This window comes from Takifugu flavidus, chromosome 18, assembly GCF_003711565.1.
Source record: "Takifugu flavidus isolate HTHZ2018 chromosome 18, ASM371156v2, whole genome shotgun sequence".
NCBI lineage: Eukaryota > Metazoa > Chordata > Actinopteri > Tetraodontiformes > Tetraodontidae > Takifugu > Takifugu flavidus.
Genome location: NC_079537.1, coordinates 2,629,061 through 2,650,132, shown reverse-complemented (window position 1 = coordinate 2,650,132; position 21,072 = coordinate 2,629,061). Strand labels below are relative to the sequence as shown.

The window sequence follows — 21,072 nt, the reverse complement described above, 5'->3', positions numbered from 1 at the left end:
AACCAGTTTTTCAACAGGTTTGACTCTAGCTCCCCCTCCCCCAGCTGTCCCAATATTCCTCTGGATAACAATGGGTCCCCTTCACACCTCCCAGAGCCCCTAACACCTCTGCCAACTTCTTCCCCCTCCCCCCTGCTGACACCCTACATGGATCCCAGCATGTCACCCATCCCCCCGACAGGACTATCCTTCACGTCTGGCCAGGTGAGGAGAGAGCTGGAGAGGCTCAACCAGAGAAAGGCTGCCGGACCGGACGGCATCAGCCCACGAGTGCTGAGGAACTGCTCCAGGCAGCTGTGTGGAATACTGCAGCACCTGTTCAACCAGAGCCTTCATCTTCAGAGGATCCCAGTGCTTTGGAAGACATCCTGCCTGGTCCCGGTGCCAAAGAAGACCCATTCTGTGGCACCGAGTGACTACAGGCCAATAGCACTGACCTCCCACATTATGAAGGTCATGGAGCGGCTGGTGCTGTCACACCTCAGACCTCTGGTGAGCCCCTTTCAGGACCCTCTGCAGTTTGCCTATCAGCCCAAGGTGGGGGTTGATGACGCAGTGATATACCTGCTGCAGAGGGCTTACTCCTCCTTGGACAGACCAAACACCACAGTGCGGGTCTCTTCTGCCTTCAATACCATCCAGCCAAGACTGCTGAGGGCGAAGTTGGAGAAGATGCAGATGGATGCTCCCCTTGTTTCTTGGATCGAGGACTACCTGACAGGTCGGCCACAGTTTGTGAGACTGCGGAGCTGTGTGTCCGACCCCCTGATGAGCAACACAGGAGCTCCTCAAGGAACTGTGCTCTCCCCATTCCTGTTCACCACCTACACAGCCGACTTCCAGTACCACTCTGAGACATGTCATCTCCAGAAGTACTCGGATGACACAGTCATAGTCGGGTGTGTGGAGAATGGACAGGAGGATGAATACAGGGACCTTGTGGAGAGTTTTGTCAGGTGGAGCAGGGAGAACCTTCTGCAGCTCAACGTGACCAAGACGAAGGAGATGGTGGTGGATTTCAGAAAAAGCAAGTCCCCACCCTCCCCAGTCTGCATCAGTGGGAAGGACGTGGAAATAGTCCCATCTTACAGGTTCCTGGGTGTTCAGCTGGACAATAAACTGGAGTGGTCCACAAACACCGATGCTGTCTACAAGAAGGCCATGAGCAGACTCTATTTCCTCAGGAGACTCAGGTCCTTCAGTGTTTGCAGCAGGATGCTCCAGATGTTCTACCAGTCTGTTATGGCTAGCACCATCTTCTTTGCTGCAGTGTGCTGGGGTGCAGGCATTAAGCAAAGGATGCCAACAGACTCAACAAACTCATCAAAAAGGCAGGGTCTGTTGTTGGCTGTAGACTTGATAACTTGGACGAGGTGGTGAGGGACAGGATGGTGTTGAAACTGCGGACAATCATGGACAGTCCCTCCCACCCCCTCCATAACACAGTGGACAAACTGAGGAGCAGCTTCAGCAACAGACTCCTGCAGCCTCGCTGCTCCAAGGAACGGTACAGGAAGTCATTCCTGCCGTCCGCCATTAAACTGTACAATTCACTCAAACCAACTCAACAATAATTGTGTAATGTTTATGTTGTAAATTTTATTTCTAATTTATTCTATATTATGTATATATGCTTATAATGCTTATAATATGTATATATTATATTATGTACATATTATATATATGCTTATAATATATGCTGTATATATGCTTATAACATTCTAATCTATCTGTATTTATTTTTTTCTGTCTCTTTACTCTGCATTCGCTGCTACTATAATTCAATTTCCCCACGGGGATGAATAAAGTCCATCTTAATCTTAATCTTAATCTTAAGATGGTATCATAGCCCACGCGTCTACAATCCACCCGCATATGGTGGCATAACTTGCCCGCCGCTGCCTCATAGTCTTTGTGAAGGAGTGTTCGCCTTCCGTCATCCAGCGCTATGTCCGTTTCCGTGGCAGCCGAGAACCACGGTGAACGACGACTTCTCGTGCCCCATTGTTGTCGCTACCGTGCTGGTCCCCTTTTCTCCACTTTGTGGGTCAAAGGGATGTCAAAAGTCAGAGGGATCTCATCCATGTTGGTGATGTGGCTGGGCGCGGTTATCTTGTCGCGGCAGTAGGTGCGGAAGATGGCCGCCCTCTCCTGGTTAGGGAGGATGGCCACCCTCTCCAGGTGATCCGCGGACAGCCGCTGCGCAACAGTTGTCCTCGCGCGTATGGAGAGATGCCGCCTCCTCATAAAGCGAAAACACTAAGATTGCTCGATTGCCATTTTCAGCCTCATTCATACGTGTCTCGCTTGACCGGCGCCATTTTAGGGGATCCTTACGGTAGGTGTGCCGCTAATCGATTGGCGGAGCGTTTACCGTAGTGCACCCACCAAAGGCACACAGCAGATTTGGAACTCAGTCCACACACAAGGCGCTCCATATTATAGGCGCACCGTCGATTTTTGAGAAAATCTCAGTGTTTTAGGTCCGCCTTATAGTCGTGAAAATACGGTAATTTTATTGGCCTATGAGTGCTTCTCCCTAAATACATGCAGAAATCCATTTGAAAGAATAGCAAGAAGCAATGTGCCAGGAACTTCCATATGACTGACAGGAACCAAGATTTCCCAGAAGAACAGTACCGCTTGAACTTTCTCCACAGGAAGAAGTCATGTCATCCTAGGACCTAGTCAATCTGACACTAAAATATTACCTGCAGTATATTGTTTCTGAGTTATTTTTGGCTGAAACTGATATGTAAACATTTCTGAATTCTAAAGTGTGTCTATAAGTTGCTAACAGAGGGAAAACAAAATATTATGGCTGTTTTGTCCATCCTGGCATTGCTATATTGCCATCATTCTAAAATTACACTCTTAAATATGAGCAAAAACAATGTTATGATTTGCCATCTCCCTTCCCCAAAAAAGCAACACTTACAGTGTAGAACATCATGGCTCCAGGAGTCTTATTTTGCCTTGTCAGGCCACGAAGGCATGAACCAGAATGAAGATAAGAGCAGGTGAGAGAGTCAAGACAGACAATCAGCAGAGTGGGTGGAGGCTGGAGGAGGGACCAGCAAAGGGAACAAAAGTGTGCAAAAGTCCACACATGGCAAAACTCTTAATCGGGGACAGAAGGTTGTCAGATTTACCAGGGCAGAGACGTGGTGGAAAAGTCCAAGGCAGGCAGGGTCAAAACTAATAAGTCCGATCAAACAAAGTGCTGGAGAGTCAGGCATAGAGCAATAACAATCTGGCAAGGCATGAATGTCCAGAAGTTGCTTAATTAGGCCTAAAAGGGAGAAACAGGTAAAAATGATGAAAGCTGATCAGATGGGGGTGGTGGAGGGGCGTGGCAGAGTGAGTGGAATTCTCCACCTCAGCAGAAGAGCAGGTAGTGACAGATCCATTTGACAGAGTTTTCAAGCACATCACAAACAAACTGAATTAAAATCAATAAATATATGCCAATATATACAGCTGTAAGACAGCAGGGCTCAACAGCATATGATTATTATATTACATTTTATTTTGTTGTAAGTGATTAAAGTCACTCAAGGGTGTGATAAAGCTTTACATCATGATCAAAAAGCAATAGATGCTGATATTGTTAAGAAAAAAACAGAATGCTTAGAAAGAAGCCCACCATTCTAATACCCATAAAATGGAAAAAGTTGCCACTGTGCAAACTTGACATAATCGCTGCAAGGATAAGAAGAAAAGTGTGTTCTATCCAAATAAGGAAGAAAATGATTGGAAACATGACAGAAAACATGATTGGAAGATATCCGAAAAACATTGCCAATTCTCCATCTGATGTGTATCCAGCGGCAATGTCAACTAGAAGAAACAACACTTTAAAAAAAGACTTCATTTTTAATTGTACCATTTCTCTGCTGTGGAGGCACCAGGCAGAAACTGGCCATAGAGGACTGTAGTGCTTTCTCACCTCCAAACATTTGCTAAGCTCAGCAGTGGCCAGCCAGCAGGTCATGTCTTTTATCCACATGATCATTTCACAAACTATAAAAACATTAAATACACATTTTTGAGAAGTGGCACTTAGTTGACACTTGACCACAATGCTCTTGCAAGAGAAGGAATGTGAGCATTCATCTATTATCTACCACTTCTTCCTAAATGTGTCATCTCATCCAGAAGGGGACGCTACAGATCAGCGACAACGAGTGTTGCTGTTTGTTTTTGCCTCTGTGTGTGGAGAGGCCACTGGTGAATCACTCTCTCTCTATCTGTGGAGGCTACCTGTGATCCATGTTCAGCAAACATCATTAAATCCAGGAAGTTTCTCATAGAATGTAACAAACTGGCATCATGTTCAAGGTTTTCTGCCACCATCAATGAGCTTACTATGTGTGGTGTCTTCAGTGAGATCTTGAAGCCTCTGCTGCCTTTAAGGAAGGCTGGTTGGTCCAACAAACATTCTAGAACATTCTAGTTGATACTGGCTTCAAACTAATTCAAGTGTGTATGTTTTTGATGGACACTCAATGTGGAGCTGAACATTCTGCTAAAGAAATCTGCCAACCAGCAGATTATTGGAACCAGGTGACTTGCACGATTGCTCAGCATCTTAACAACAACACACCCAAGTAAAATTATACACATTCTACATGTAAATGTGAAAGTAATCTGTACAAATGCTGCTGTGAAAGTTTCCAGGTAGCAGATGGTCATTTATTGTGGTTTTGTGTATCAGTTCTCTATTTTGTAATTCTGCAAATCTACTGTGGATGTTTTGTTTGACCTTTTCATTCGATGTAAACATCACTGAAGAGGAAGAGGGAATGAATCGAGTTCCTAGAAAACAACAATTGATATAGACATAGACAGACTTTATTTGCCATTAAGATTTGCATCAAAATGAAAGTACGATACAATGGCTCAGTGCACAACAGGAATAATGACAATAGTATTTACAAAAGTATAAATATACATATAATGACAATTAGGCACAGAGGTCCTAATAAGAGCAGTCCTGTGTTTAGGTGTGTGTGGTGAGGAGTGGGGGAATGTTAGGAATGTTAGGCTGTGTTGAGGAATCTTATGGCATATGTGAACAAACCGTTTTTGAACCTGGCTGTTCTGCTCTGTAGGCTGCTTAACCTCCTCCCGGAGGCCAGCAGTGAGAACTGTCCATGGTGGGAGTGGAAGGAGACTCTGGTGAAGTTTTTGGCCCTTGTCAGACAGCATTTTTTAGCAGTGTCCTGGATGGGAGGAAGTGAAGTCCCGATGATTTTCTCCGCTGTCCTCACCACCCTCTGCAGGGACTTCCAGTCAGAGGTGCTACAGGCCCCTCAAGCCTTTAGGCCATATTCCTTGAACTGATCAACAATTATTCATTGGTTGTCTTCTTACCAATTATGGTCTCAGGAAGTGCTGTACTTCCAGTTAAGTGTCATTTCTTTTTGTCTGTGACTGAGGTAATGAGAGGTCCAAAGAATGAGGAAGTGAACTCAGTTCAGCAGTTTCAGAGTGTCTTGAACAAGATCAGTGTTCTTCATCTCTCAATATTTATTCTCTGCATTTTTCTCGAGACACTTTACTGACTCTTTCTTCTGCATTATATATTGCTTTCTATGATCTAATATGTATGTTTTAACCTATATTATCACTTTCTTGTAACTGTCCCTATGACATGTGCTGCTGACCTCTTGGCCAGGTCACCCTTGTGAAAGAGATCCTGATATCATTGGGTTTTATCTTCAGACTGCAGATTGTGGCTTCACAGAAATCCTTCACCATTTATTATGTTCCCTTTATACATGTGTCATAAACTTCAAAGATGCACAGGTATGAGCGTGTATGGGCTTATGTGCATGCGTCTGTACATATTTATTTTTTTGCTCTTTGGATTTTCTGAAAAAATGCAATAAAATGTATGTGTTTGTTTTTTCTTTATGGCTTTTTTATTGGGTATCTGTTCATTGAGTCAGTTTTACCACGTGTCTCAGGAGGGGTTATTAAAGTACTTTAAGTGGAAAAAACTAGTGCTCCCCTTATCATGGCGGTGATATATAAAGAAAACTTTATTACTTTATTGAACTTTCTATACAAATAATGTCTGTTCACTTGGATATTGGCCCAAAGGAGATCTTCAGGGGTTCTTCAGACATACGGACTGACGTACAAGGGAGCTAACTTACACCTACCATAAATATGGAGATGAGACATGGCTAAAATTGGAGAAGTAAGCTATGTAGTGACAAGTCAATTATTCAAATGACATAATGCTGTGTTTCTTTCTATCATCAAAGTAACTCATGTCCCTGCTCACCAATTCTGTGCGCTGCACAACACTGTAAATTGCTAACTATCGCGACTGCCTTTATGTGTGACTTAAAATCTCTGTGTTCCTTAAGAGAGAAGTTGTTTTGCATTTCAGCACCAGATTAAACCAGCCAAAAGTAGATGACAAGGAAGAAACTAACTTACACTGTCATCTCCCAGTAACCGATTTACAGAAGTTGAGTAGCAGGTTTGGTGGCTGCATGTGGACATGATTTGGTTGCTCTTACCCTGAAAACAGTTGGTACCTGTTGGTACCTCACATTTGGAGCGATTCTCATTCGCTGGCTTGTAGAAGTAATTTACAAATGTAGAAGTCATTTAGTGTAGAAATTCAGTGGAAACTTTCTGGGAGCCTACCAGGTAAAAAAAAAAAAACTGCTTGTCACAGCTCCCTCCACCCATTTCCCTCCTGCCCTCAGTAGTTTTCCACTTTACCTGCCACTCACACTCCTTGCCAGATTGTGCAATACTTTCCAGCATTATTTTCCTGCCTGATTTCCTGTTACCGACCCTGCCAGTCTTTGTTCTGCCCTCACCTGTTCCCCGGAAAACCTACCTGCTTCTTGTCTCCGACCACGCCTGCCGCTTGCCCCTCATCGGTTCCTCTGCCTTGCCGTCCGGCTCTGGACCCCTCCCCTCAACCGTTCCACCAAGAGTAAGCCCATTCCCTTCCCCAAATCCTAAACCCAGAGACTCCTTTTGGGCCACTGGTCTGAAGAAAGGGCTGTTTCCTGAAGTCGTCGATCAAATCCGAGTTTGCTACTGTGTTTGCTGTATTCTAATAAAGACTTTACCAATTGATCCTGAGCTCAAGTGTACTGCTATTGGGTCCATATCCAACACGTCACACTGCTGAGACAATTCAAGCCTTTGAGGTCATGCTAAGTTAAGAACACAATTGCACAATTTCTTTATCACCATGGAGAATTTCTGAGAATTTTGAAAGTGACTCCTGTTTCGATTAAAGTTATGGCGGAGGTGAAATTGATGATTTTGGTTCCCGTTAGATGGACTAAAACTAAACGCATCCTCTATTGCAACAAGTAAGTCGCCCTACTTGACACCATTCTCACTTCTCAGGTTGATGTTTGTAAGTGTCCAGTTCCCGCTTCCTCTTGTGCGTCTGTTTCTCAGGGCAACACAAAGCTGAATGTTGCGGATAAAGCAGCTGCTTGCCCTCCTTCCCCCTCTCTTAGCTCTCCCTACACATACCATTCCTAACCCTTCCATTCCTCTTTCCCCTCCTGCCCCTCTTTTTAATCTCTCCTCTGTCTTCTCCCTCTGATGGAAAACTTTGGGTTGTTCTCATAATGTCTGGTATGACCCTCATACCAATCCTTGTCTGCCATGTGCATTTTCCCTTATTTTGCTAAGATGACCCATGGGTTGAACCACCCGCCAGAAGAAGGATTGTGTTTGGTACTACAAAATTGGTTCACAAAACCATTTTCAGTATTTACCAAAACAAATGTGAACCTTCTGCAAATACACCTCCACACAGACCTTTTCAACATGTCATGATGAATTTCATTTAGCTAACTCCCAGTGAAGGGAAGAGGTCCTGCCTGGCAATTGCTGACATGTTTTCTAAATGGTTTGGAGCTTTTCCCTACCAACCATGCCTCCTCTCAGCTTTTTAACTGCTTGATCTTCTTTCGGAGTCATGGGGAGAATACATGATGGGCGAAGGTAGGAGTCTATGTGAGAATTTGTGGGTTCGGTACCTTGCTCAAGAGTACCTTGACAGTGCTCTGAATGTGTTCTGGCACGTTCCCCTACTAGCAGAACACTGTCCATGTTTTGTCTACACTGGGGCTTGAACTGGGAACCCTCTGCTTCTCAGCCCAGCTGCCAACAGACTGAGCTACCGCCGCCATCACAAAATATGCCACCTCTTCAAAAGGGGCAAATGATTTTCCAACAGAACTCATTCCCAGATGGAGAATTCCATAAAAGCAATATCTTTGGATATTGGCAGGTACTTTGGAAATTAGACAACTGTGAGAAAGAGAATCAGTTGCAGTCAGGAGGGGGAGTTGAGAAAATGCAAAACTTAAATCAAAACTTCTCAAATGTTGTAACATCCCTAGTCTCACCTGGACCACAGCCACTGTAAGCAGGTCTCACACACACACACACACACACACACACTCACCAACACACACATAAGCAGAGAAGACAACGATATCGAATGGAGGACACCGCAGGTACCTCCTATCAGCCTTCTGTAGACACAGACTAAATGGTTTTTCATTACTACTGCTGTTTTAAATCAATAAAATGTGATGCACCTGTTGTGTCAGTCCATTGCTGAAACATTGTGTGTCCTCCATGATAACTGCACACTGAATTATCAGTTTATTTCTCTCACTCTTCCACAATGACCTCATAAATTCCCTTTTACTGAGGACTCTGACACCGATGATGAATGCTGTTGTCATGTCAGGATTTTATCTTTTCTTACACAATTATTGTAAGCAGAAAACCTGACATGCACAATTTGATTTCATGATGTGTTCCAAGTACTTCATCATCATTTAGTGTAGCAGTTTAGCATAGAAGATATTGAGGCCCAAGACCCTTGATGGCTTGTACTTTCCCAGCAGGTTTTTTACTATAAAGCTCTGGTATGCTGCCAGAAAGTTTCCACAGAACAACAAGAATCACTGATACCCTTTTAATAATTACATAATATGGGGAGCTGAATCGTATCAGCGCCAGTGAGTTTTACAGTGAGTCAAGCACCTGCATGCTCATTTGTGTTAAACCATAATGTCTTCATCATTTCTACATCACATAATCAGCATGGAGGTCCACATATTGCTCTATTGGCTTCAGGTGGGGGTTAGAGGCCATCTTCTTCTCTCAATTACAAGAAGGTCTTAGGACGTCAAGGTCCTGTAGAAGATCTGAAGATTACAGCAATTTCACTTATCTCCCATTAAGGCCACTTTGAAATGCATAAACTTCTAACCCTTCTTAATTGTGCTGAAAGTAGAGAAAGAAATATTTCCTGCTTTACTGTGCTGTTTTATACATTGTGAGGCGTTATGACACCTCTGTAAGTATAAATAAAGTTCCTTTTTGTCTAATCAGAATGATGTTACAAGCGATCCATAGCACCAAAACTTCCTGTTAAAACATCACCGAAAGCAGTAAAATGTGATATGGCTGTTAGCAAATCCAAGGCGGATATTGTGGATGTATCAGAAATGCTGTTACTGTTTTCTTGGGAATTACTGTTGCGATGTTAACACACCCAGTAAACAGGTTCTGGTATTTTTCTTGAGAAAACCATACCCTCTTCATTCTGTACTATAAAAGGAAACTCCACACGTTTGCTGATCACAAGCATTTACTGCACTCTCCACGCCAACGACCAGACCTGAGCATTAGCGGTGCGTCATTTTAATAAATGTTTTAATGAACGTCCTTATTTCCTACAGATTAAGAGATCATTGCTAAACGTAATTAACGAAGGTTCAATTTTTGGAAATATTTATGTGAAATATTACCTAATGCAAAACCTTTTTGGAACAACGAGTAAATCAAAATAGCTACATATGATTTGTGATGATAAAAATGAAATCCGAGGTCAAGTCTTGTTGGCACGCACTTGTCTTCTCTTTGACTTTCTTTTGTACTTTAGGAGCCCAAACCAAGAACAAGATGGAGGAAACTGCTGCCAGTGCTTGTGAGGTAAGTGCTCAGATACCTGGACTTGTTTTGCTGATTTAATATGAGTTTTATAGACTAAGAGGTACTAAAATACTATGAGTCTGTTTAATCTCTGACACATTTTCAGTTCACTAAATTCTTCTTTTACAGAACCACATCAAAATGAAATCCACTGCTGTATTTATTTTATTTCAACAGAAGAAGAATATAAAGCACAACATTAAAGCACATATACATTGATTTTTTGATTGAGCTGCCAGAACATGGCTGTTGCTTTGTGTTGATTCAAATTCTGAGATTTTCCTTCATTTTTTCCAGAATGTCATTCATCATTCTGACTCCCTATGTCCTGGGGAACAGAATTGTGTTTCTGAAAGGAAAAAAAGAATTCAGAAGTCATTTTCAAGGCTGGGTTTACACTGTACTGAGGTAAGAATGCATGACAGATATTTAACATTTATAAGCCCCAGAAGCAATGATTCGCCAGCAGATAAAGTACATCAAGTGAAATGAGGGAAACATGACAAATATTACTCTGAACACACACTCATGTGTTTCAAACATTAATATACTTAATAGTACTAAGTTCGTTTAGCAAAGAAGTTCTAAATTTCAATTTTTGTTGGTTTGACACTTTTCATCCTCGTTTCTCCTTCGATGGGTTTGTCAACGTCGACCGGCCGTCGCTCATATGGGTTTCCCAACCAGGACTCTGTCCCTCACATCGCTCTGTTGGGCTCGGGTGGAGGAGAGAGGGCAGTCGTGGCAATGTTGGGCTCCATCCAGCAACTGGTGAAAGAGGGTCTGTTCGACACACTGCTCTACATTGGAGGAATCTCTGGGTCGACATGGTAACAGTACTCATGCTTATGAGTGGTTGATAAGAGATGCAAGTGAAAGCACAGAAACCGGAGGGTTAGAAGAACTATCTGTCAAAGAAAATAGTTGAGACATTGTCTGATGGACTGGTTCATTAAAAAAGAACAAACTAGAATGATTTTCATAGAATTGTGATACTCTAGATGTCAATTCTGTAATAAATCTATCCCAAAAAGTTCTCTTCTCAACACTATTTCTATTTTAACTCTATGTCTTTTATTGCACTCTAAAAGGGCCATGGCCTCCCTCTACAGCGGAGAAGATTTTCAGACTGGTGTGGACCAAATAATTGCTACAATGCAGGGTCCTGGAGTCCCACTGGACGAGATTGTGGCCTGGCTGGATGACAGGACAGAGGAAACAACATTTTCTCTTACTGACATCTGGGCTGTATTAATCTCCACTCAAATAATGAAACAGGTGCCACCACAACATGCAAAAACACACAGTTCCCCCTGTGTTTGTGTGTGTGTGTGTGTGTGTGTGTGTGTGTGTGTGCGTGTGTGTGTGTAAATTTCGTTTTTTAAATGAAACACCATCAAAAAGAGTATCATGCAGTTCCTCACAATGTAATGTTTTGCATCTCTCCAGCTGGATCTTCGACATCTTTCAGGGGATGCCAACAGAAGTGTCACCAACCCGTATCCCATTTACTCCACTGTAGAGAGGGAATGTACATCAGACAAGCCTGAAAACGGTACCATCACATGCACTTCCCTGGTATCTGTGGCACACAGAGGAGGGTGTACTACCTCTGATGTGTCAGGGTAGGGCCAGATTTTACTGGTAGATGGATTAAATATACGCTCACATTATTAAATAGGTGAAGTCACATTTATTACATGCTCAAGACCATAATCTGTCAATTGCTGACCCAGTCCTTTCAGTCAAGTGATTCACTGAGTCTCTAACTTTCAGGGCACTGGTTTGAAATAAGTCCCCATGAGTCTGGTTTGACTGACATGGGCTGGTTCATTGAAACGGCTCATCTGGGGAGCAGGTTCTGTGCTGGAAAGCTGGTTGAGGAGAAGCCAGAGATGGACATGGTCAAACTTCAAGGTGACTGTTTGCAAATTGTTGAAGTAAAAGGAATCATTGTCACGCCCAGATTAAAAACTCTTGTTTGTCAGATTGAAATGTCCATTTAAATGTCTGTTTTAAGACTTTAACATGAGGAAAAACCCTAAAATTCAGAGTCAGCACTGGACAAACGCTGGACTGGGATTTGTTTAGACAGCGAACAGTGAAATAAAGTTTCAGATGAAACTCTTGTAAAATTAAAGTAGGCAGTGACTGCTTGGTCCACTGTTTGGTGACATTTTTTGATATATAGCACAAGACATCAACCTTTTTAAGAAAACCTGCAAAGTCAGCAAGAAGAACACAGTGAAACGCTGCAGGAGTTCAACACGGGCACTTATTTATTCGCCTGAATCACACTTTTGATCATTCATGTGGCTCACGGCAGGTATTTGTGGCAGCGCATTGGCGGACTGGCAGACAATCATCCATCACTTGTTCCCTCTCAGAGGTAGTTTGATGCTTTCATATTAAATGCTGCAAGGATACAGCTCCTGTTGAGGTTACATTCTGCTTTTGTGTGTGTGCACGTTTTGCAGAGGCTGAATTTGGAGACATTCCTACTCAAGCCCACCTTATTTATGTGGCCATTGATTACATTTTAAACCTGATCAAACGCACCACTACGGATCCTGAGCTTCTGGCTATCCTGGAGAAACTTCAGGAAAAGCTAAAAGGTGATGAAGATGCACCCAGTAAAGTGAAGCTGGACGCGTTTATATAGTCACATCAACCCCTTAGATTCCCTTTAGCTGGGATACCTTTAAATTGATGCTCTTCTTTTTTGCAGAAATCATAGAATCTGGTCACATGAATCTGCTGAAAACAAGTTCTTTGGAGGAGGGAAAAACTGTCTGCCAGGAAAACATCACACTGCTGATCGAAGAGCTGGAGCTTTGTTGTGAAAATTTGCAGTCTGTAAATCACACCAAATTTTACTTTGTAAGATTTACATCCTAACTGCTCAAACAGAGATCAAACCTGCCAAAGTAATTTATCCTTTTTCTGCACCTGCTTCCCTTTTAGTGTGGAAGCTTTTGAAGTTACTCCCACCTCTACTTATAAAATGGGAATGGGGAAATACCAACAACTTCCTCTACTGTTCACATGGTGAGACGGAGCTTTTTTTTTTAATATGTTGTTTATTAGTTTTTTTTAATTTTTTAAATACCAACTTAATTGACAAAAACAAGTAGCAGCAGCCTTAAAGTGTCTATACGAGCCACAGCTTTTAAGGTTTTTATACGGACATACATTAACGGTTTCGTTTCTGACAAGAGCCACTTAATTAAACCTTCAACAGTAACATATGAGTTTCAAGGTTAGGTTGATTTTTAATGTTTAATGTGAGTTTTTATGTGTTTGCACAGCTAGAAAGATTTCATAGAGTAAAACAGAAAAAAGGGATTAATTGATTGAAGTGAAATTGGTGCAATTCCATTTTTAATAAGCCTACACCTGACATGTGAGCTGGGCTTCATCTAAAACCTTAAAATCCTAAAAGCATCTATATGGAAATGTTTCACTCATGAAAATGTTGTACAGGAATTTACCAGAAAGCCAAAGATAAAGAAAATAAAGTACAAACACATGTTTGTTTTCTCTTTTTGACAGATGCCAACATTCCATCTCCCCTCTGTTCCGAAGAGATCTTCTACCTGATCGATGCTGGGCTGTGGATGAACGTACCCTACCCTCCATTTCTTGGAGCGAAAAGAGACATTGACCTCATCGTAGCACCAGACTTCAGTGCTGGAGAAGTATTTGAGGTGCAGTTAAATGCATTCAAACAGCAGTTGTCTGATCAAAAACATCTCCGTTAGCTCAGTCATTTGTACAGCAGCTCTCTTTTTCCTGATACCGATCAGTCCTTCCAATAATCCGGAAACACAATCAGGTTTTCCCTGTGCTCCCCGAGGTGAAATTGAACTTCATTCATCTCCTACAAACATCATGTTCACCTCAGGGTTGTTGTTTTTTTTGTTTCTGCTTTCCAGACCCTGACTCTTGCAAAGAAATATGCACTGGACAAAGGGAAGCCTTTTCCAGAGATAGATGACCAAATCAAGAAGGAGAAAGACTGGCCCAAAGATTGTTACGTGTTTGAGGGGAAGGAGAAGGAGCCAACCATCGTTTACATGCCGCTCTTCAACAGAGCCAACTGCAGAGGTTTGTTTCCCTTCCCTCACTGACAGTCCTGTTTTGCTGCCGTGGGCCTGATTCCCTGAACAGTTTTCCCTTTGAATTTGTCCTTTATTGTCCTATATTTCTGATTGCCGTGTGTCCAGGCTTCAAAACAATGAGATTTTAATCTCCATATTCAGAAAACTAAGCAGTTTTTGACTGTTTCCTATAGATGCAAAAGAATTGCAGGCAAAGATGAAGAAGTTCTGCACCTTCCAACGGCCCTACAACAACGACATGATGAACGAGTTGTTGGACATCGCGAGGGACAACATCAAGAGGAACAAGACGATCCTGGTGCAAGAGATGGAAAAGGCCATTCAGCGCAGAAGCCGCCGCAGCTCCAAATAGATCAGAGTAGAAATGTCACTCGTGGCAAACATGTTTCTAAAAGTGATGGATGCAACTGTGATTTAATCCTCACACATTTCTTTATCTTTTCTTTTTGGTGATCAAAATCATGTCTGTTTGGAATTAATCACAATTTCCTCTTTAATTATCATTATACTCAAGAATAGATGCTGATGCTGTCAGGTGGAGTTTAAAGATCAATAAAATCTATTAAATCTGTTCCAGAATCACCTCTTCTTTTATTGAGGCATATGTGGATATATGACCATAAAACATGAACTCCCCTTCCCATAGTGTTCCACTTCCTATGCTTGTGTGCCCGTCGTTCAGTTGTGGACTGGGTCAGCTGGCTCTGTGGTACCGCAGCTCCACGCACAACAAACGGCACTCACTTTGCTTTCTGAACAGCCTTTCCTCGCCGCCTGCATCACATGACCCTACCTCCAACTTTTTACATAGGCGCAGATGCAAAAAGACAAATTAAGTCCAATTAAAGGGTGCATGAGCATCAGAGTTTTGGGAGGTCTGACTTATCATTGATTACCAGAAACTTGAGGTTGGTAGATTTAATATACATTATTTAGCACATTTCCACGGGAACGCCATGGGCTGGTACCCAGAGGAGCTGTAAATTAGACATAAACAACAGCAGCTTATGGTTGTTTAGTTTGGATGAATACATAAAATTAATAGAGATCATAAAAAGAATAAATAAATAATTGCTTAATATCAGTCAGAGTGCTGCAACCTTGTCACTCTAATAACGACTCGTCAATTCTGGGCTCTATGTTTGTGTCTGTGACTCAGCATCCCACTTCTTTCCACTGTTCCTCTTCCTGTTCCGCTCCGCCATCACTACAGCTGCCACGACCGTCACCATGACAGTCACTGTGATCACAAGCACCGTGACTGTTTCCGCCAAGCAGAGCTGGCTGTCAACCCACGACAGCGATGACCCGGCCAGCTGCGGTGGGTCCCGACAGGTCACGTTGCGATAGTCGTCGACGTGGAGGTGGCGGACGTAGAGGATCTTGCTGAAGACGCGGTGAAGTTCGCAGTCACAGTTCCAGGGGTTGGCTGGTGGAGCATGGGGAGAGGTAGAACTGTGACTGTGTACAGGATGCTTTGTTGGTTTCACACCCGAGAAAACTACATTTATTTTGAAATGCTGAAGACAATTGAACAGCAAACTTTTATTTAAGCTATGAGGAAATTGTGGAATCACTATTGTTAGCTAAAACAACATTATATGCTGTTCCTTTATGTTACAGTTTTAGATTAGCACTAAGCGTTGAAACAGCTCGAGACTTTCTTTAGCGAGAGCATAGTTGATTTTTGGAAACCTGACAGCGTGATGTGGGTGGCCGATGTATGAAGGCTGAGGAATGTCTTGAACTTGAGATGATGCAGGTTGTTTCCCTCCAGAGCGAGGATAGCAAGGCTGTAGAGAGGCGCTAGAGCCTCGCCGTCTATCCAGGAGATGTTGTTGTTACTCAAGTTTAGCACCTGCCCAGATCGACAGAACATCAGAGGGATGGAGGGACAGAAGCACTGTAAATATACGTATAGCTGTCTTTCCGTCACATACCTCTAAGCCAGGCAACAGATCCAGACTCCCCTGCTGCACCACAGACAGTCTGTTGTTGTGTAGGTAAAGCTGTCTGAGCCGAGAGAGGCCTCTGAATACGCCAGAGCCAACCCACAAGAGCTGGTTCCAGCTGAGGTCCAGCTTCTCTATGCTGTCCAGATGCTCCAGACTGGGAAGAAGACAGAGGAAGGAGAAACGGAAATGTAATCACTAGTACTATTACTACTAATACTGCTGCTATTACTACTACTACTGCTGCCACTGCTGCTATTACTACTAACTACTACTACTGCTACTACTGCTGCCACTGCTGCTACTACTGCTGCCACTGCTGCTATTACTACTACTACTACTACTACTGCTACTACTGCTGCCACTGCTGCTGCTACTACTACTGCTGCTGCTACTATTACTACTACTATTGCTGCTGCTACTACTGCTGCTGCTGCTGCCACTACTGCTACTGTTACTACTGCTGCTGCTGCTGCCACTACTGCTACTGTTACTACTGCTGCTGCTGCCACTACTACTACTGTTACTACTGCTGCTGCTGCCACTACTGCTACTGTTACTACTGCTGCTGCTGCCACTACTGCTACTACTGCTGCTGCTGCTGCCACTACTGCTACTGTTACTACTGCTGCTGCTGCTGCACTACTGCTACTGTTACTACTGCTGCTGCTGCCACTACTGCTACTGTTACTACTGCTGCTGCTGCCACTACTGCTACTGTTACTACTGCTGCTGCTGCTGCCACTACTACTACTACTTACCTGACTGCTGCTGCTGCTGCCACTACTACTACTGCTACTACTGCTGCCACTGCTGCTACTACTACTGCTGCTGCTGCTATACTACTCTATTGCTACTACTGCTGCCACTGCTGCTACTACTACTGCTGCTGCTGCTATTACTACTACTACTACTGCTACTACTGCTGCCACTGCTGCTACTACTACTGCTACTACTGCTGCTATTACTACTACTACTACTACTGCTACTACTGCTGCCACTGCTGCTACTAATACTGCTGCTGCTACTATTACTACTACTATTGCTGCTGCTACTACTGCTGCTGCTGCCACTACTGCTACTGTTACTACTGCTGCTGCTGCCACTACTGCTACTGTTACTACTACTGCTGCTGCTGCCACTACTGCTACTGTTACTACTACTGCTGCTGCTGCCACTACTACTACTGTTACTACTGCTGCTGCTGCTGCCACTACTACTACTGTTACTACTACTGCTGCTGCTGCCACTACTGCTACTGTTACTACTGCTGCTCTGCCACTACTACTACTGTTACTACTGCTGCTGCTGCCACTACTGCTACTGTTACTACTGCTGCTGCTGCTGCTGCCACTACTGCTACTGTTACTCTGCTGCTGCTGCCACTCTGCTACTGCTACTGTTACTGCTGCTGCTGCCACTACTACTACTGTTACTACTGCTGCTGCTGCCACTACTGCTACTGTTACTACTACTGCTGCTGCTGCCACTACTACTACTGTTACTACTGCTGCTGCTGCCACTACTGCTACTGTTACTACGCTGCTGCTGCTGCCACTACTACTACTGTTACTACTGCTGCTGCTGCCGCCACTACTGCTACTGTTACTGCTGCTGCTGCTGCTGCCACTACTGCTACTGTTACTGCTGCTGCTGCTGCCACTACTGCTACTGTTACTACTGCTGCTGCTGCCACTATTACTACTGTTACTACGGCTGCTGCTGCCACTACTACTACTGTTACTACTGCTGCTGCTGCCACTACTGCTACTGTTACTGCTGCTGCTGCTGCCACTACTGCTACTGTTACTACTGCTGCTGCTGCCACTATTACTACTGTTACTACTGCTGCTGCTGCCACTACTGCTACTGTTACTACTGCTGCTGCTGCCACTACTGCTACTGTTACTACTGCTGCTGCTGCCACTATTACTACTGTTACTACTGCTGCTGCTGCCACTACTGCTACTGTTACTACTGCTGCTGCTGCCACTATTACTGCTGTTACTACTGCTGCTGCTGCCACTACTACTACTGTTACTACTGCTGCTGCTGCCACTACTGCTACTGTTACTACGGCTGCTGCTGCCACTACTGCTACTGTTACTACTGCTGCTAGTTCCACTGCTATTGCTGCTTCCACTATGGTCCATTTTTTAACACAATGGAGAAACCTTATGGGCTGTTCTCTATTATGATTATTCAAAATAGTACTGCAGAGGGTTTTTTGTTTGTTTTATTTTACTTTTTTCTGCTTGTATTTTATAGTTTGTGCCCAACACTAGATAATAATGTAGTAGATAATAATGCTGTGACAGCTTCTTAGATGAATTGTAAAACGGATAACATGAAGTAGGTCAATCTTAAGCTTTGTTTATTAAGTAGAATTAATCATCTGCGTCTGGCTGTTTGGCTGTTAATATTGAGTGATCTTGCACGTCGCTGATAGGGTTCTGAAATAAACCAGCTTCTCTCCAAGGGTGTGACCGGGTAGGTCACGCGTGAAGAATTTACCTCCTTTTTGCCACATTCTGACTTCTGTGTTTCTGGTCTGGGTCTGACTTGTTGAAGACCTGAACTGTTCATGTGGTAAAGGATTTATCAAGCATAACAAAAATGTAGAAAGGCCTAGTTTGTAACTGGAACGTCACAGAATCGTCACCTTCAGGTCCAGCAGCACCCTCAGACAGAAGCTGGTTCATCCTGCCTGACAAGCAAGATCAGACGTGATCACAGCGCTATGAAACCTGCCTCTCCCATGAGACATTGTAAGTATGGATGCATGCTCCTCGAGAATCCATGAGACAAAGTGTGGGGTTCCCCAAGGGTCAATCTTAGGTCCAACTCTTTAACTTGCCTCTCCCATGAGACATGAGACAACTTGAAGAACAGCGGGGTGAACAGAAGGCGGAGGAGGAACACAACACTACCTGTATCCAGTTAGGTGTTGTAAGCTGTTGTGTTGCAATCGCAGTTCCCTGAGAGCAGTCAGACTGGTGGAAAAGTCGACTGGGAGGGACGTTAGCAGGTTCCAGCTGAGGTCTAGCTTCTCCAGAAATGACAAAGAGAAAAAGGCCTGCGGAAAGAACGATGAAAACAAGCAAATTCCCTTCATCGGTGGCCTGGGTTGACACCTGCGTTTCTTTAAACAAATATTTCAGTGAGTTGTTCATGGCTTTTAAAATTCCTACCTGAGGTTCGACTTCCTTTATCTGGCAATGGGTCAACACCAGCACCCGCAGCGACCACAGTCCGGCAAAGGCTCTCGTGCCGATATGGCTCAGGTTGTTGCCTCCCAGCTCCAGCAGCCAGGCGCCATGTGGGATGCTCCTGGGAATGTGCTTGAAGCCTTGGTCCCGGCAGTCCACCAGGTCAGAGGGGTCATAACAAACACATTGATGGGGACATCCCTGAGAGCTCTCAACACACGGCAAAAAGGAGACAGGCAAATAAAAGGCAGAAAGGGTAAGGTAAAAGATAACAGGACACATGATGTGGAGGGCAGAAGCAGGAGGAAGAGCAGCTTTCTAAGAAAGGGGCAGACTGCTGACTCCACCATCAAGACCGTCACAGTAGCTGCATCTGAAAATTAGAGAGCAAATGTAACATTTTTAATTAACAAGAAGCAAAAACTCCAGCTCCAGCCATTGTTTAAACCCTTAAAACTGGTTCTGGTACTAGATTTAGCACTGATTTTAATTATTTCAACACAAAGGAGAACGTCTGATACATTTTTTTTCTTTAGTCACCAATGTACCTTTTAAAGAACCAACTAATTAACTAAATTGTGCTGTTTTGTTATGTATGTGTATGTTATGACTTTTCAGGGCTGTTATCGTGACCAGGTCCCCCTCGTAAAAGAGATCCCTGATCTTAAGGGGACTTTCTGGTTGAGTTCAAGTAAATTAATAAATAAATAAACACAATGATGCAAAGTGGAACTGAACATTTTTGAAGAGAGACAGCTGAGCTCACTGTACCATTACGCTGCCCAAGTTGTATTTTCTGTTGTTTGTTTTATTTTCTCGCCCTAAATCTGTGGGCTCTAGGTTGCATTGCATGAATGAATGGACGGACGGACGGACGCACGGACGGACGGATGGATGAACATCACCTCTTTCTATCTACTCCCCACGAAGACAGATGCTTGATTTTGAATTTACTCTTTTCGACATTGCCAACACATTAAATTAATACTTGCTAAAATATTATCATTATATAAGTTATAACTCTTTTTAATTTTTAGCTTTGCCATTGAATTTTAATCCGACTTATCCGCTTTCTGCGGAGCCAACGTAATTACATAATCATAGTCATTAAGAGCAAAGTGGTCGAGAGGATTAAAGCCAGTGAATACAATGGTGCCATTTTTAAGCTATTTTGTTATTTACTTGAATCCTTATCTCTCTTGGGGCTCATGAATGTCAGAAGTACATTCAATAAACCACAAAAAAGGGTTGGTTTTGTCTTATCAATCCTTTACCACTTCTGTAACAGCAGAGGAGTGCGTGAGGAGTATATTTTGGTGCCCAAGAAGAGGAACAGTTCAAAAGCAAAGACTAAAATCCCCATAGTTTTCTGGTTATAACTCACCTCTTGTGCTGATGAAGAATGCAGAAAGCCTCCATGATGGATCATTAGCTCTTGCAAGTCCCAGTGTTGTCAGAAAACAAGCGGACAAAATGAAAGAAGGGAGAAAGGATGGACAGGAAAAAAAGCAAAGTGATGATGCTGGTGGAGAGTCACAGTGCAGACATCTGTGTGAGTAAATCCTCTAAATCCTCTCCACTCCAATCAAACCAAATGTTTTCGATCATCCGCTGAACTGTGGCGGCTCATCTGATGCTTTTACCAGAACTACCCTCCCACTCTGTCCTCATTGGGCTTCCATCCATCTGTACTCATCTGTTTCACTGGCTTTAATATTACACAAAGTCTCTCCAATGTGTCTGCACATGATGCCAGAACCAAAATATAAACACAAATTTATC

The 21,072-nt window shown here is 43.4% G+C and overlaps 3 protein-coding genes and 1 long non-coding RNA gene across 4 annotated transcripts in view; 2 read left to right on the top strand and 2 right to left on the bottom strand.

Annotated features, from left to right (window-relative positions):
* The window catches only part of LOC130515029 (ornithine decarboxylase-like), a 33,769-nt gene extending 29,329 nt beyond the window's left edge, over positions 1-4,440 (bottom strand). The window contains exon 1 of the mRNA XM_057015010.1: positions 3,950-4,440. Within this exon, the coding sequence (XP_056870990.1) occupies positions 3,950-4,015 (66 nt within the window). The 5' untranslated portion in view covers positions 4,016-4,440. The remainder of the gene's footprint in view (positions 1-3,949) is intronic.
* A 4,875-nt stretch (positions 4,441-9,315) lies between these two features.
* Positions 9,316-14,700, top strand: LOC130515176 (cytosolic phospholipase A2 gamma-like). The gene is given in 15 exon segments (XM_057015271.1): positions 9,316-9,370; positions 9,634-9,707; positions 9,959-10,008; positions 10,306-10,416; positions 10,696-10,838; positions 11,100-11,286; positions 11,458-11,563; positions 11,785-11,925; positions 12,335-12,397; positions 12,486-12,623; positions 12,737-12,891; positions 12,894-13,056; positions 13,561-13,715; positions 13,944-14,115; positions 14,303-14,700. Coding segments are annotated over 15 exon segments (1,848 nt in total). The 5' UTR covers positions 9,316-9,359; the 3' UTR covers positions 14,482-14,700.
* A 332-nt stretch (positions 14,701-15,032) lies between these two features.
* On the bottom strand, positions 15,033-19,572 carry si:ch211-237i5.4 (leucine-rich repeat-containing protein 70). The gene is made up of 5 exons (XM_057015270.1): positions 19,273-19,572; positions 19,012-19,157; positions 16,070-16,238; positions 15,825-15,987; positions 15,033-15,558 (listed from the first exon to the last, which is right to left on the bottom strand). The coding sequence occupies exons 1-5, from the start codon at positions 19,570-19,572 to the stop codon at positions 15,266-15,268; spliced, it is 1,071 nt and encodes a 356-aa protein (XP_056871250.1). The 3' UTR covers positions 15,033-15,265.
* LOC130515177 (uncharacterized) lies at positions 18,157-20,538 on the top strand. The gene is made up of 2 exons (XR_008947167.1): positions 18,157-18,849; positions 19,278-20,538. It is a non-coding gene; the product is annotated as an uncharacterized LOC130515177 (long non-coding RNA).
* Positions 20,539-21,072: the final 534 nt, after the last annotated feature.

Coding starts and splice junctions, on each gene's coding strand:
- si:ch211-237i5.4 (XM_057015270.1), bottom strand. CDS start 19,572: ATGTGTCCTGTTATCTTTTACCTTACCCTTTCTGCCTTTTATTTGCCT. Junction 19,158..19,272: donor TAAAGGAAGTCGAACCTCAG/GTAGGAATTTTA, acceptor TTCTTTCCGCAG/GCCTTTTTCTCTTTGTCATT. Junction 15,559..15,824: donor CACCCACATCACGCTGTCAG/GTTTCCAAAAAT, acceptor ATGCTCCACCAG/CCAACCCCTGGAACTGTGAC.